Source organism: Sylvia atricapilla, chromosome 29, assembly GCF_009819655.1.
Source record: "Sylvia atricapilla isolate bSylAtr1 chromosome 29, bSylAtr1.pri, whole genome shotgun sequence".
In the NCBI taxonomy this organism is placed as follows: Eukaryota; Metazoa; Chordata; class Aves; order Passeriformes; family Sylviidae; genus Sylvia; species Sylvia atricapilla.
The window spans coordinates 744,207-759,959 of record NC_089168.1 but is presented as its reverse complement, the minus strand read 5'-3'; the positions used below and the strand labels follow the sequence as shown (position 1 = coordinate 759,959).

At 68.8% G+C, this 15,753-nt stretch overlaps 3 protein-coding genes across 3 annotated transcripts; 1 reads left to right on the top strand and 2 right to left on the bottom strand.

Moving 5' to 3' along the window:
* Window positions 1-665: 665 nt before the first annotated feature.
* Window positions 666-4,738, top strand: TSPAN31 (tetraspanin 31). The gene is made up of 6 exons (XM_066337659.1): window positions 666-906; window positions 1,438-1,605; window positions 2,965-3,045; window positions 3,401-3,577; window positions 3,828-3,950; window positions 4,036-4,738. Exons 1-6 carry the CDS (start codon window positions 844-846, stop codon window positions 4,108-4,110), a joined length of 687 nt encoding a protein of 228 aa, XP_066193756.1. The 5' UTR covers window positions 666-843; the 3' UTR covers window positions 4,111-4,738.
* Window positions 4,739-4,980: 242 nt separating this feature from the next.
* CDK4 (cyclin dependent kinase 4) lies at window positions 4,981-8,031 on the bottom strand. The gene is made up of 7 exons (XM_066337707.1): window positions 7,817-8,031; window positions 7,109-7,244; window positions 6,866-7,033; window positions 6,434-6,543; window positions 5,882-5,932; window positions 5,537-5,672; window positions 4,981-5,188 (listed from the first exon to the last, which is right to left on the bottom strand). Exons 1-7 carry the CDS (start codon window positions 8,026-8,028, stop codon window positions 5,102-5,104), a joined length of 900 nt encoding a protein of 299 aa, XP_066193804.1. The 5' UTR covers window positions 8,029-8,031; the 3' UTR covers window positions 4,981-5,101.
* Window positions 8,032-9,599: 1,568 nt separating this feature from the next.
* Window positions 9,600-15,667, bottom strand: CYP27B1 (cytochrome P450 family 27 subfamily B member 1). Its single transcript, XM_066337482.1, has 9 exons — window positions 15,011-15,667; window positions 14,044-14,234; window positions 12,752-12,948; window positions 12,253-12,459; window positions 11,662-11,819; window positions 11,376-11,584; window positions 10,641-10,722; window positions 10,300-10,551; window positions 9,600-10,228 (listed from the first exon to the last, which is right to left on the bottom strand). Exons 1-9 carry the CDS (start codon window positions 15,254-15,256, stop codon window positions 10,115-10,117), a joined length of 1,656 nt encoding a protein of 551 aa, XP_066193579.1. The 5' UTR covers window positions 15,257-15,667; the 3' UTR covers window positions 9,600-10,114.
* Between the last annotated feature and the right edge of the window lie 86 nt (window positions 15,668-15,753).

Below are 15,753 nucleotides of genomic sequence, written 5' to 3'. Positions count from 1 at the left end.
CCACAGCCTCGGGGGCACGGGGGGATTTGGGGTCTGGGGGGCGGCACAAGCAGAGAGGGGCTCTGAGGGGAGCGGTGGAGGAGCTGGAGGAGTCTCTGTGGACCCTTGAGAAGGTTTGGGGAGCCCAGAAGCACCCGAGGGTCACGGAGGGGGATCTGCGGGGCCATGGAGCAGCGAGGGGGAGATCGGCGGAGGCTCTCGGAGCGGGGGCCTGCGGGAGTGGCTCAGGCGTGGAGGGTCTCTGGGGGGACACAGGGACTGGGGGGCTGCGGGGGGCTGCGGGGATCCTTTGGGCTCAGCAGGGCCGGAGGCCTCGGGGGTCCCGGCGAGCTCCGGGTTCTGCCGCGGCCGGAATTTGTGCGGCCGGGATCTGTGCGACCGGGTTCTGTGGGGCCGGGGGGTTCTGTGGGGCCCGGGGTTCTGTGGGGCCGGGGGTTCTGTGGGGCCGGGGGGTTCTGTGGGGCCGGGGGGTTCTGTGGGGCCCGGGGTTCTGTGGGGCCGGGGGCGGGGCGAGATCAGGGGGCGGGGCAGGATAACAGAGAGGCCACGCCCCTCTGGGCATGCGCAGAATGGAAAGCGCTTACGGCTGTGTGGGCGGGGCAGACCTATATAAGGAGTGGGGCGGGGCCTAGAGCGGGGAGGAGTCAGTGGGGCTAGTGGGCGGGGCTATGTAGATCCACGGAGAGGTGGGCGGGGCTTGCGGCCTTGCGCACGCGCAGTGCGGGCGGGCGCGCGCGGGGCGCGGGGCCGCGGCTTAAAGGGGCCGCGGCGCGGGGAGCCCGGAACCCCCCGAACCCCCCGGGACTCCCGAACCCCCCGAGCCCCGGGAGCCCCGGCCCCGCCATGGTGTGCGGAGGCTTCGCCTGTTCGCGCAACGCGCTCTGCGCCCTCAACGTGGTTTATGTGGTGAGCGATGAGGGGGGGCCGATGAGGGGGACCGGGGACCCCTCTGCTCTGTGGGGGGTGGGCAGCACCCTGTCCGGGGGGCTGGGAGGGGCTGCGGGGTCCCACGGCAAGGCCAGGGAGGAGCCTGGGGAGGTCTGGAAGGCGGGGGGACACCCTCCCAGTTTGGGGTTGTGGGGTGCTGGGGGTGGGGTCTCTCCCCGTGGGGAAGATGGGGGTCCCCAGACCTGGAGGGGGCTGCTGGGCCCCCCGGTGTGGGGGTGACGAGGGGCTCTGGGACTCCCCCCTAAAGGGTGGGGCTGGGGAGGGCGGGGAGGGGCTGGGGGGGGTCCCGGGGAGGGTCAGGGGACGCCCCAAAACCACAGGAAGGGGCAGGGTCAAAGGCCGCATCCCCCCAAATCCCCATCACCGGGAGGGGCTGGGGGGGGGATGGGCACAGCCCCCTGACCCCGGGACCCCCCAAACCGCCCCTGGGCCACGCGGGGGTGCCGCAGTGTCGGGGGCCCCGCTGGCCCCTGACCCGGGGTCCCGCAGCTGGTCGGGGTGCTGCTGGTGGCGGTGGCGGGCTGGGCGCGGGGCCTGGGCATGGGCTCCAGCCCCCCGCTGCTCGGAGGAGCCTTCGCCGTCGGCGTCTTCCTGCTGCTGATCGCGGCGCTGGGGCTGCTCGGGGCCCTGCGGCACCACCAGGTCCTGCTCTTCTTCGTATCCTTCCCGGGGGGACACGGAACCTCCGCCCAGGGTCCCCCCCCAACCCCTCTGGGAGCCCCCACCACGTCCTGCTCACTCTGTCCCCTTGTCCCAAAGGCCCCGTCCATCTCCAACACACCCCTGGGGGTCGCTGGCACCCCTGGCAGTGTCCCCAACACACCCCTGCATGTCCCTCGCACCCCTGGCAGTGTCCCCAGCACCCCCCTGAATGGCCCGGGCACCCCTGGCAGTGTCCCCAGCACCCCCCTGCAGGTCCCTGGCACCACTGGCATTGTCCCCTACACCCCCTTGATGTCCCTCAGTCTCCCAAAGACCCCCTGGGAGCCCCCAGCCCCTCCCGGGGTCCCCAAGCCTCTTTGGGAGGGGCTTACCCAGATCCTGCTCACTTTGTCCCAAAGACCCCCTCGATCCCCAACACCCGCCTTGGATGTCCCTGGCACCCCTGGCAGTGTCCCCAACACCTCTGGATGTCCCTGCCACCCCTGGCAGTGTCCCCAACACCCCCTGGGAGCCCCCAGCCCCTCCTGAGGTCCCCAAGCCCCTCTAAGCCCCCGCCTGCCCACCCACCCACCAGGTCCTGCTCTCTTTGTCCCCTTGGGGGGAGGGGTGTCCCAAAGCGCCCCCGGGTCCCCAACACACCCCTGGGTGTCCCTGGTACCCCTGGCAGTGTCCCCAAGACCCCTGGATGTCCCTGGCAGTGTCCCCAACATCTCCCTGGATGTCCTTGGCAATGACCCAAACACCTCCCCAGATATCCCTGGCAGTGTCCCCTACACCCCCTTGATGTCCCTCACAGTCTCCCAAAGACCCCCTGGGAGCCCCCAGCCCCTCCCAGGGTCCCCAAGCCTCTTTGGGAGGGGCTTACCCAGATCCTGCTCACTTTGTCCCAAAGACCCCTTTGATCCCCAACACCCATCTTGGATGTCCCTGCCACCCCTGGCAGTGTCCCCAACCCCCCTGGATGTCCCTTGCACCCCTGGCAGTGTCCCCAACACCCTCTGGGGTCCCCAAGCCCCTCTGAGCCCCTGCCTGCTCACCCACCCACCAGATCCTGCTCTCTTTGTCCCCTTGGAGAGGGGATGTCGCAAAGCCCCCCCGGGTCCCCAGCACCCGCCTGGATGTCCCCAGCACCTTTGGTAGTGTCCCTGACACCCCCTGGATGTCCCTGTCCCCCTCCCCTGTGTCCCCAAATGCCCCCTTCCCCCCCCGTGGCACCCCCTGACCCTCTTTTAGACCTTTCTGGGGCTCTGAACCCCGCCCCAAAACCTGCTGGGGTCTGGGTGTGGGGCGGTGCCGGGGGGATTTTGGGGACATCTCCATGTGTGTGTGTGGCCCCCCCCTTGACCCCCCAAGTACGTGCTGATCCTGGGCCTGGTGTTCCTGTGCCAGCTGGGCGTGTCCTGCGCCTGCCTCGCCCTGGGCCGCGAGGCTCAGGTGGGTACCGGGAACCCCCCCAAAACCCCCCGGGTCCCCCCAAAACCCCCCTGGGACCCCACAACTCCCTGGGGGGCTCAAGGACTCTCTTGGCCCACTCCAAATCCTGGGCACCTCAGGTGGGTCACAGCCCCTGGAGACCCTCCCCAGGATCCCTCTGGGACCCCCAGGAGCCCCAAAACCCATCCCACAGTCCCGGGGTGCACAGGGAGCCCCCCTGCACCCCAAAGTCCTTGTGGCGGGGGGGGTTGGATCCTCCCAGCCCCACAAAGGGACACTGACGGGTTTGGGGGCGCCCTGTGGTGGCGGTGGGGGGACACTGACCGATTTTTGGGGTCCCCCTGTTGCCCCCCAGGAGCGGCTGCTGCACTCGGCCTGGCCCCTGCTGAGCGGGGGGGCGCGGGGGGAGCTGCAGCGCAGGCTGGGCTGCTGCGGTTTGGGGGAGCCCCCCGGGCCCCCCTCAACTGCCAGCCCCTCGCCGCTGAGCCCCCCCGGCCTGGAGCCCCCCTGGGAACCCCCCAACTGCCCTGCTGTGAGTCGGGGGGCTTTGGGGAGGGGGTTTGGGGTCGATCGGGGTGTTGGGGGTGGGCAGGGGGATTTGGGGACACCCCTGTCGGGGTGGGGGTTTTTTGGGGGGGAAATTGGAGTTTGGGGACCCCCTGGATGTGCTGAACCCGCCCAGGAGGGGCTGCGGTGCCCCTGTGTGTCCTGGGGGGTTGGAGGACCCCCCGGGGATGGGTGGGGGGTGTTGGGGACCCCCTGACCCTCCTGTTTCTCCCCAGAGGTGCCAGTTCTCCCCGGGGGGAGTCCCCCCGTGCCCCCCCTGCGCCCCCCAACTGCTGCAGCACTCGGACCAGGCCCTCAAGATTTTGGGGGGGGTCGGGCTCTTCTTCAGCTTCACCGAGGTACGGGGGGGGCGTGGGGGGAGTCGGGGGGTCTCCAGGCTTTGGGGGGTCCAGCAGCCCCCCCCCAGCTCCCTGTTTGTTGCAGGTTTTGGGGGTCTGGCTCGCCCTGCGCTTCCGGAACCAGCGGGACCCCCGCGCCAACCCCGGTGCCTTCCTATAGTGGGGGGGTCCCCGGGGGGGCACGGCTCCTCTGGGGAGGGTCAGAGCCGTGGGGGAGGCGCAGAACCCCCCCAGTGCTGACCAGCTGCCCCCCACAGCCGCATGAAGCACTGGGGACACAGACACTCCCCTAAAAATCAGGGGGTGACCCCCCCCACGGCAGAAGGGGCCTGGGGCAGAGTCCCCCCCATCTGAGTCTGAGCGCTCCCAAACTGGTTTGTACTGGTCATTCAGACACCCCCAGCCCCCATGTGTCCCCCCTGGGGGGGTCACGGTCACCCCACCCTGGGGAGGGACACACGGGGCAGGACCCCCACCACTGCGACTCCCTCCCATCCCAGTGTGACCCCTCCCAAACTGGGAGGTGCCCCTCCCCCTACACTCCCCCCCCCCGTGGGCATTGGGGGCTGGGGGGGCTGAGGGGGGGTCACGACCTCCCCAAATCCAGCAGGGCCCCCCCATCCCAACACCCCGAAACTGGTCTGTACTGGTTTACGCCACGCCTGGGACCAGTGTCCCCCCCTCAGTGTGTGTGTGTCCCTCCCAGACTCGATGGGGGGAGCAGGAGGACACCTGCTGCCACCACGGGGGGGTCACCGTGTCCCCTCCCAATAAACACACGACACTGACCACGGCTCAGACTCGTTCTAGGGTGTCCCCCCCGGGGAGCAGTGACACCCCCGGCCACCCCCAGTGACACAGGACACACAAGCTGGGCAGGGGGGGGCACTGCCCACACCCCTTTATTGGCAGAGAAACGGGGGTTCCCCAAAAACTGCCCCCCCCTAGTCAGTGAGGTGTCCCCCCAAATCCAGTCCTGGTGTCCTGGGGGGGTTCTGGGTGGTTTTGGGGCACCCCTCACTTTCCCCCCCCAGGTACCAGTTGGAGGGGCCCGGGGGGTGTTTTTGGGGGGGTGTCACCCCACAATTCCCCCACACAGGTATGAGAGTCCTGGGGAATGTTCACGGGTGGGTTTTTTCGGGGGAGGGGGCTCACCCCTCACGCCCCCCCTGCAGGTACCGGTGTCCCAGGGCCTCGTGAGCCGAAATTCGCTTGTGGGGGCTGAAGGTCAACAGTGCCTGGGGCAGGGGACGGGGCAGGACAGTCAGGGACATGGGGGCACCACTGTGACCCCCTCCCCCATGGGGCTGCAGAGCTCAGGGGGTCCCATCCTGTCCCCCCAGGTGTCCCCCGGTGTCACATTCATCATCACAGCATCCCTGTGCCCCCCACGTGTCCCTCATTGTCCCGTGTGTCCCTGGAGTGCCCCCCCCCCCCCATGTCCCCTCCCCTGGTGTCCCCATGGATCCCCCGGTGTTCCCATTTCCCCCAGCAGCAGCAGCGGTTGTGTCCCCACGCTGTCCCCCCTCCAAAGTCCCGTGAATGTCCCTGTGTCCCCTCACTGTCCCATCCGTGTCCCCCCTCACCAGCAGCAGCTGCTCCCCGCTGTCCCCCAGCTCCGGGACCTCCCCCCGGGGCTGCCGGGGGACACAGGGGGCAAAGGCTTCCCTGGGCAGGGCCACGTCCTGCGGCCACTCGTCCTCCTGGGGCAGCCCGATCAGCCTGGGGGGGCACCGGAGGTGACGGGGGGCTGCAACTCACCCCCCAAACAGGACCCCAAACGGGTCCCTCCGATCCCAGCACCCCCCATAGGACCCCCCAGGGAATCTCTGCTTGGCCCCCCCCAGCTCATCCCCCCTCCCCGCTTCCAGCCCCCCAAACCACCCCCAGCCCCCCACCCCGTGTGCCCCGCTCCCCCCCAGCGCACACACTCGAAGATCTTGCCCAGCTGATCGGCCTCCGAGGTCCCGCAGAACAGCGGCCTGAGGGGACAGGGGACACCGGGGTGGCACAGGGGACAGCCCGTGCTGCTGGCACCCACAGGGAAGGGTCCCTCAGCAGCACCCGGGTGACCCCAGGAGTGTCCCCATGTCCCCCCAACGTGTCTCCCCACATGTCCCTCCACTCCACATTCCACCCATGTCCCCATGTCAGTGTCCTTGTGTCCCTCCCATGTCCCACATGCCCTGTGAACCCAAATTTGTGTCGTCATGTGTCCCCTCGTTTCAGCCACCCCTTGTCCCCCCCTATCCCCCTGTTCCACGTCCCTGTGTCCCCAAGCCCATGTCTTCCCCCAGTGTCCTCCCTTTGTCCCTCATGTCCAGGTCTGTGTGCTGGTTGCCCCACTGTTTGTCTCCTCTGTCCCTGTGTCCCCTCTGTGTCCCTGTGTCCCTATCTGTCCCTCCTATGCCCCCCACCCCACGTCCCCCCAGGTGTCCCTGTTCCCCCCGCCTGTGTCCCCATGTCCCCCGGTGTCCCCTCACTTCCTGCGGAACATCTCAGCAAAGATGCACCCGACGCTCCACATGTCCACGGGGGAGGCGTAGGTGGCCCGGAGCAGCACCTCGGGGGCTCTGTACCACAGTGTCACCACCTGTCCCCCACCACGGGACCCACAGCGTCACCAGGGACCCCCCCTGTGACCCACAGCGACCCACAGCAGCCACCCAGAGCTGTGGCATGGCAGCACAGTATCCCCAGTGTCACCAGTGTCACCCTGTGACCCACAGCTCCTGGGGCTCACGGCCACCATCATGATGCCACCTGGGAGCCCCAGCCCCACGGCCACCTGGCTCTAGGACCACCCAAGACCCCACCTCCTGGGGTCACTGTCACCCCACCCCATGGCCACCAGACCCACACCCAGCCACGTGTGGTCCCACCCAGGACGCCAAACTCCCAGTCCCAGGACGCACCACGGGGGTCAGGGCCATGTGGCAGCCGTAGATCCGGGCCAGCCCGAAATCGGCCACCTTGAGCTGCCCCGCGCTGGTCACCAGCACGTTCTGGGGCTTGAGGTCGCGGTGGACGATGCGCTGGGTGTGCAGGAAGTCCAGGGCACGCAGGAACTGCCGCATCAGGTCCTGAGACGGGGGGGGACGCGGGGTCAAGGACCCTCCCCGTGCCCCCCTCAGGGCCTCCGGAGCCCCTGGGCCCACCTTGATGGTGTCAGGGGGCAGCCCCGGGGCCGGCGCCTTCTCCAGGAAGGTTTTCAGGTCCTGCTCCACGTGCTCAAAGACCAGCGTGACCTTGGCCTCATGCGGGCTGCGGGCGCTGGCACAAACATCCATCAGCCTGGGGACAGGGACACGGGGACATGGGCACACACAGGGACGTGGGGCTGTGGGGTGTGACAGAGCCCACAGGACACCTGCTGTGCCTCTGGGACACAAATTGTCGCTCCTTGCTCTCATTGCTGTGACCTGGGACCTTCAGCCCTGCTCTGGGACCCCAGAACTGCTCTGGGAACCTCATCCTTGTTCTGGGACCCCAAAACTCTCTGGGACCTCAGAACTGCTCTGCGACCCCAAAATGCTCTGGGACCCTATTCCTGCCCTGGGATCCCCAACCTTGCTCAGGGACCCTATTCCTGCTCTGGTACTCCCATTCCTGCTCCAGGACCCTATCCCTTCTCTGCGACCCTATCCCTGCTCTGTGACCCCCCATTCCTACTCTGGGATCCCAAAAACTGCTCTAGGACCCCCCATCCCTGTCCTGGGATCCCCATCCTTGCTCTGGGACCCCAAAACTACTCCAGGACCCTAGAACTGCCCTGGGATCCCCAAACTGCCTTGGCACCCCCCATCCTTGTCCCGGCAGCCCCATCCCCGTCCCCGCTGTCCCGTGGGGGCAGCCCCGGCTCTCACCGGACGATGTTGGGGTGCTCGAGGTGCTCGAGGCGCCGCAGCAGAGCCACCTCCCGCACGGTGCTGGGGGGCAGCCCGGCCCCTCCCGTGGGCACCCGCACGTTTTTCAGCGCCACGAAGCGTCCGCTGAGCCGGTCCCGAGCCTTGAACACGGTGCCGTGCGCGCCCACGCCCAGCTCGGCCACGGGCTCGTACTGCACCTCCTGCGCCATCCTGGGGGGGCACGGAGCCTCAGGGACACCCCCACAGCCCCCCGCAGCTGGTGGTGACACCCCAAACCCAGCAGAGGGACCCTGGCACCCTCCTGCCTCCAGAGCTCCTGGGGGCATCGCAGGGTGCCCCCAGCACCCCCCGGAGAGACCTCCCCCCCAAATCCTCCCGCTCTCCTCGCACCCCAGCACCCCAACCCCCTCCCCGGCACTCAGGTCAGACCCCACCCCACCGTGAGCCCTGCACCCCCAAACCAGCGCTCCCCAAACGCCCCCCGGACCCCCCACAAGCGCTGGGACCCCCGCAGCCCCCAGCGCTCCCCGGGCAGCGCCCCCCGCTCCGGCCGCCCCCAGCCCCCGCGACCCCCGGCCGCTGCCCCCCGCGACCCCCGGGGCTGGGGGAGGCGGTGCCAAAGTTGGGGGGTCCCGGGGGGGGGGACCCCGGAACTCACCGGGCGGAGCGCGGGGCAGGGGGGGAGGGGCGGGGGCGCCGGAACAGGCGGGCGGAAGGGCCGGGGGGAGGGGCGGGGCAGGGGGAGGGGCGAGGGGACCCCCGGGAACCCCGGGATGGGGAGGGGGAGGGGCAGCGCCCCGGCCGGGCTCGAACCCGCAGCGGGAGGGGGGAGGGGTCCCGGGGCTGCCCCGGAGGGGGGGAGGGGCAGGAGGGGGACCCCCCCCCCCCCACCTGATGGCCCCTCCCCTCCCCCCCCGGCTCAGGTGTCTCCACCACCCCCAGGTGTCCCCCCACCCCGGGCCGGACAGAGCCCGGCGCTCACCTGTCCCCTTCCAGAAGGTTCCTCACCTGAGGTGACCCTGTCACCGCGGTCCCCCCGGGGGCTCCGGCTCGGCCGCGCCCTCACCTGGGTGACCCCCGCCCTGTTTGCACCCCTGGGTGACTGTCACCCCCTCCCCGCTTCAGGCCCGTCATTGCCGCCCCCACCCGGCCCAGGTGAGCCCGGCCCAGGCTGCGCAGCCCCCACGGGGGGTGCAGGTGAGCCCAGGTGAGCTCAGGGTGCCCAGGTGAGCTCAGGGTGCCCAGGTGAGCTCAGGGTGCCCAGGTGAGCCCTGCCCCAGTTCTCCTGACCCAGGCACCCTCCCCTCTTCCCTCTCCTGCTCACCTGGTCCCTCCGTCACCCCGGGAGGGGTGTCCCGGGGCAGGGGGGAGGGGGGGGTCACCACGCTCGGCTGCCTCAGGGTCCCCACGAGGGTCCAGAGTCCCCTGTGCTGACGTCAGCCCCACCTGGGACATTGCCCCCCTCCCCGGGGGTGGCACCGACCGGGTTAAACCCCGCGGGGATCCCGCCAGCCCCCACCCCTCCTGGGCTGCCCCGACCCCCCGGCTGGGTCACACACCACCCCTTTCCCCCCATGGGCATCGTCCGGGGGTCTTGGGAGACCCTCTGAGCCCCACCTCGCCATGGGAAGGGGGCTGAGCTTCCCCCACCCCCCGCGGGGCCACGTCACCCCTGGGCGCACCTGGGCAGGTCAGGGCGGGTCCCCCCAGCCCCAGCCCGGGGGGGACACGGGGCTGAGTCATGGGGGGAGGGGAGAGCGGAGCTCGAGCAGCGCCGAAATCCCAAAGTCACTTTATTGGCCAATAAATAAACCCAAATGCCCTGGGAGGGAGGGGCACTGCAGGGTTGGGGACACCATGGGGTCTCCAAGGAGTCACGGCCACCAAGGTTAGGGTTACCATGGGGGTTGGGGACACCTTAGAGTCAAGGCCACCACAGGGGTTGTGACATTACTGGGGTTAAGACCACCATGAGGTTGGGGCTGCCACCACGGTCAATGTCACTGTGGGGTCAAGGCCACTGCAGTGTCAGGGCCAGTTCTGGGGCTGGGGCCACCACAGTGTTGGAGTCACCCACAGCGTCAGGGCCACCACAAGGTTCAGGGATGTGATGACACTGGGGACACTGTGGTGTCAAGGCCACTGCTGCAGTCAAGGCCACCGCTGGGCTCAGTGTCATTACTGCTGGTGAAGTCACCACCGGGGGGGTCAAGGTGTCCCCATGTCTCCAGAGTCTCTGGTGTCCTCAGTGTCCTTGGTGTCCCCATGTCTCCAGAGTCTCTGGTGTCCCCGGTGTCACCGCTCCAGGAAGCGCAGGCTGATGGGGGTGGCGGGGGCCAGCAGGGTGCGGGTCATGGGGTGCACGCGGCTCCCCCCGGGCTCTGGCCGCACCTCGAAGCGCAGCAGGATCTGGGGGAGCAGGGACAGGTGAGTGACACAACGAGGACATGGCGGGGACGTAGGGACACGGGGACACGCACCTGTGCCAGTGCCATGTGCAGCTGCAGCTCAGCCAAGCGGCGCCCGACGCAGCTGCGTGGGCCGAGGCCGAAGGGCAGAGAGGCAAAGGGGTGTCTGGGGCCAGGAGGGTGTCCAGCAGCGTCCCCAGCAATGTCCCCAGGTGTGTCACCCGTGTCCCTGTGGCGCAGCCAGCGCTCTGGGCGGAAGGCGTCGGGCGCTGAGAAGAAGCGGCTGTCGCGGGACGTGGCGTAATGGCACAGGGTGATGAGGGTCTGCAGGGACACGGGGCTCAGCGGGGACATCCTGGGGACGCCTCGGGGACACTGGGACCCCTGGGGTGTGGGGTGTCCCCCCAGCTCACCTGGCGTGGCACCAGGTAGTCGCCGACACGGATGTCGTGGTCAGAGACAACGCGGGCGTTGGCCGGGATGACAGGGTACAGCCTACAGAGGAGGACACCCAGATGTCACCTCCCTGTCCCCACCCTCATCCCTGACCTCAGCCTGTCCTCACCTTCATCCTTATCCCCATCCTCGTTTTCATCTCTTCCTTGTCCCATCCTCATCCCCACCCTGTCCTGGTCTTCACCCCCATCCTCATCCTCATCTTCCTCCTTGTCCCCATTCCTGTCCCATTCCTGTCCCCATTCCTGTCCCCCCTTCATCCGCATCTTCATCCCCACCCCTGACCCCTGTCCTCATGCCCATCCCCATCCCAGTCTCCATCCTTATCCCCATCCTTGTCTTCATCCCTTCCTTCTCCCCATCCTCATCCTCCTTCCCATTTTCCTCCTTGTCCCCAATTCCTGTCCCCATTTTACCCCACCCCCGTCCGTACCTGTCCCATCTTCAGCCCTACCCCTCATGATCCATCCCCATCCCTGTCCCCATCTTTATCCACATCCCTGTTCCCATCTCCATGTCCTTCACCCCTGTGCATGTCCCCATCTCCATGTCCCTGTCACAGTGTCCCCATGTCTGTGTCTCCATCCCTGTGTCCCTCTGTGTTCCTGTCCCCACATCCCAAACCCTCTCCCCATTCCCCATTCCCATGTCCTTTCCATGTCCCTGTGTCCCCACCCCCGTGTCCCTGTCACCTGAGGGTCTCCTTCACCACAGCACGCAGCAGTGGCAGCCGTCCCAGCGCAGCGGCGGTGGCAGCAGCAGTGGCACTGTCAGTGGTGGCACTGTCGCCGTTGGTGGCCTTGTTGGTGGCAGTGGCAGCCACCAGCTCGCGGTGCAGGGCCGCCTGTGCCCCCGGGTTCCGCGCCAGCTCGTACAGGCTCCAGGCCAGTGTGCTGGCCACCTGGGGACACAGGGGACATGGTGACATCAGTGGGACCCACAGTGACAACAGGGACACCCCAGTGTCACCCCCCTCACCGTGTCCACCCCGGCCAGCAGCAGCTCGGTGATGTTCCCGTAGATGCTGCTGACAGGGATGCGCTCCCGGGCCAGCAGGTCGGTGACACACGTGTCCCCCTCGGCCAGCGGCCCCCGCGCAGCCACCTCGGCCACGCGCCGGTCCACGTGTCCCTTGGCTGGGGACAACAACATCCCATCAGTGCCACCATGGCCATGCATTGTCACCGAGTCCCTTGACTGGTGTCAGTGTCACCACAGCCACATGCTATCAATGTGTCCCTTGGGTGATGGGGATGATGGCATGGGACTGTCACCACGGTCATGGGACATCCTTGTGACCCCATGGGATGTCTCTGTGTCCCTCGGATGTCCCCATATCCCCTGTGTGCCCTCACCGTGTGCATCACCACAGCCCTGGGATGCCCCCATGTCCCTGTGTCCCCATGTGCCCCATGTCCCCTCAGCAGAAGGTGACCAGCAGTGTCCCTATGGCCATGGGACATCCCCATACCCCTCTGGGATGTCCCCATATGTCTTGATGTCCCCATGGGATGTCCCCATGGTGTCCCCCATGACCCCCCTGCTCTCCCTGTCCCTGTGTCCCCTCACCGAAGCTGAAGAGCTGGTCCCAGGCCCGGCAGAAGGCGTCCCAAGGGGCAGGAATGAGGCGCAGGAGGGGACGGGGCAGCGCCATTGTCACCAGAGTCAGTGCCAGCACTGCCCCCACACACTGGATGACGCCGTCGGTGGCCGCGGTGTCCTCCCCGGTGTCCCCGAGGCAGCCCAGGCGGGAGGAGAACAGCACCCAGGAGATGGCTGTGGGTCAGGGGGGACATTTGGGACGTGGAGACACTGAGGACATGGTGGGGCCTGGAGACAGAGGGGATGGGGGACACTGGGGCAATGGGGACATTGAGGGGGGATCCAAGAGTCCCTGGGGACACTGGGGGACAGAAGATGCCCTGGAGACTTGAGGGACACGGGGAGTCTTGCTGGGGGACCTGGGGAGCCCTGGGGATGGAAGGAGACCTGAAGTGCCCTATAGGGGGGTCCGAGGGGGGTCCCAACCATTTGGGGTGCCCCATCCCCTTTTGGGGTCCCCTCTCACCCTCGAGGCCGAAGCGGTTGAACTCGGCGCCGATGTCGGGGACGATCCCCCGCGGGTGCTGCCGCTGCAGCCGCTGCAGCCGTGCCACCAGCTCGGCCACCACGGTGGCCACAGGCCCTGCGAAGGCCTCGGCCGCTCCCGGGCGCAGCAGCCCCTGAGCCAGCACCCGCCGCGGGCCCCGCCACGCCTCGCCCTCCCTGGGGACAGGGACACGTGTCACGGAGGCTGCGGTGGGACAGGGGACATGGCACAGGATGGGGAGGTGTGTGGGGGATATGGGGGACACAGAAGACAGAGGACATGGGTGGGTGATGGGGACACAGGTGACACCAGGCATGGAGGGGACGTGGGGACCTGGGAACACATGGAAAGATGGGGACAGGGACACAGGGGATGTGGATGGGGACAGAGGGGACATGTAGGGACACAGATGGGGGATAGGGGGATGAGGGTCATGGGTGAAGGACAGGGACATGGCAGGGACAGGGAACATGCAGGGATATGGGACACAGGTAACAGGGCTTGTGGGGACAGGCAGAAATGGGCTGGACAGGGACACAGGGAAGGACAAGGACATGGGGGGACATGGGGGATGCCAGGACACAGGTGGGGGTCAGGAACACACACAGGGTGAGGGACATGGGGGACACGGGGGAGACAAGAGATTTGCGTGGGGATATAGGTGGGGGATGGGCACAGGGGAGATGAGGGGCAGGGATTGGGGACATGGAGGACACAAGGGGCACAGGCAGGGCACAGGTGAGACACGGTTCCCCCACGAGGCAGTGCCAGGGCACCCCCAGGTGTGATCAGGGCCACCCACGGGAGTCCCCATGCCCGTGGTGGGGGCTGGGGGACAGCTGGGGGCTGTGCAGGGGTTCGGGGTCCCTCCCCCTGCCCACGCCGGGGCCGGGCTCCCCCCGGGCAGTTACTCACATCCTGCGTGGGGGTGTGGGGGGCGGGGGGGCAGGAGGAGGGGGGACTGAATCACTCCTGAGTCACCCCGGGCCCCCCCGCACCCCACGGGCCCTTCCCGGAACGGGTGCGGGGGGAGCCCCTGGGGTACAGACACCCCCAGCTCATGGAGAAACCAGGGGGTCCCTGTGCACCCCCCCCTTCTCAGTGTGAGCCCCCCAAATCCCACATGCAGCCCCCAGGCCAAGGCTCCCAACGCCAGCCCAAAGACCCCCCTGGGCAACCCCCAGACCCCCCGAGCAGCCCCCGGCCCCTGGGTGGGGTCCCCTCAGCACTCCCAGGGGCAGCCCCCCCAAAAGTGACCCCTCCACACTCACAGCGTGAGGAGCCCCCCCGGCACCCCCCGGAGGCTCCGATGCTCCTTCCAGGGGCAGCTCAGGGCACGGCTGGGCTCGGGCCCCTCCTGCCGCAGCACCTGAGCCACCAGCGCCGGCTCGGCCACGTGCACCGTGAGCACCGGCCCGAACCGGGCCTTCCAGAGCGGCCCGAACCGGGCCCGGGCATGAACCTGGGGGGGACAACGGGGGGTCACATTGCCCTAAACCGGGACCGGCCGTGAACCGGATGGGGACACGGAGAGGGACACACCAGCCCAAAGAGCCTCCCACACTGTCCTCAACTGGGACCAGCACCAGGCTGGGGTAAGGGGGGATCGGGGTCACCGCGGGTCACACCGGGGAGGCGAGAGGGTGCGCGGGGCTGCTGCCGGGGGACACGGGGTGGGACATCAGCAGCTGCAGCACAGGAGGAGGTCCTGGAATCCCTGTGGTCCCAGACCTGCTGCGATCCCCCTGGGGGTGGCCCTGGCCCTGTCCCTCTGTGCTCCCCCAGGGGGTGACCCCGTCCCCGGTGCCGCTGCCCCACCCCCGCCAGGTCCCGGTACCCCCTGAGGCCGGGCCGGTCTTACCCATTCCCAGCCCCGGGGAATGCAACATCGGGCTCCCAGCAACATGCCCGCAAGTCCTGGGGACCAGCCTGGGGCCTCCCGACCCCACCCGGCCCCGGGGACAGAGATCAGTGTCCCTCCCCTCCGCACCCCCAGCTGGGGGACCACGGTGCCTCCTGTCCCTTCCGAGACTCGGGGTGGTGGCACTCAGGAACACCCTGTCCCCTCCAAGCCAGGACTGTGACCGCAGGTCCCCCACCTCCTACATACCCCAGGACAGTGGGAGCAGGATCCCTCCGAGCTCCAGAATGGGAATGGGCTCCCCCTGCCTCCTCCAAGCCCCTGCTCAGAGAGCCGGGGGTTACCCCGGGGTTCCCGGTGCCGCCAGCGCCATTTACCTGCATCTCATGCAGCCTCCGCACCCCTCCTCGGCACAGCAGCTCGAAGATGAAGGCGGCGGAGCTTGGCCCCGGCATCTCGGCCAGGCCCCGGGGGCGCGAGGGCTCCGGGGGGCGCTGGGGCAGTGGGGTGGGGGGCGATGGAGGGGCAGCAGAGGGGATTGGGGGACCCCGGGGGACCCTCGGCTCGGGCAGGGAGTGGGACAGCAGGGCGGCCCGGGCGGGCAGGCGCAGGCTGGGGGGCATGGCGAGTCACCGGGGGCCCGAGTGGCACCGGGGGACACGGCGGGGGGCACGAGAGGAGGGCACCGGTGACACCAGGAGATGAGGGACCCGCGGGCGGTGCTGGAGGCGGCGGGGGACCCGGAGGGACACAGGGGGGGCGCGGGGCCGAGCGTCGACTGCGGGGGGGTCCCCGGGCCGGGGCTTTATAGCGCCCACGTGCAGCCGGACAGGCCCCGCCCCTCCGGGGCTAGCCACGCCCCCACACATTAACCCCGCCCCAAACACCAAACTGGGAGTCAAGCCCCGCCCACAGGTGTGAGCCCAGCCCGCCCCCCGCGGGTTGATTTGCATAGCGGGCATCTCGGGCCAATCAGCGAGCGGCGCGGCGGGCTCCGCGGCCCCGCCCCCAGGGCGCGCACACGCGAGGGAAGAGTCGGGGACGCGCACGGCCCGGAGCCCTCGAGACCCTCTGGTGACACCCCCAAATCCCCCCGGTGACACCCCCAAAGCCCCCGGTG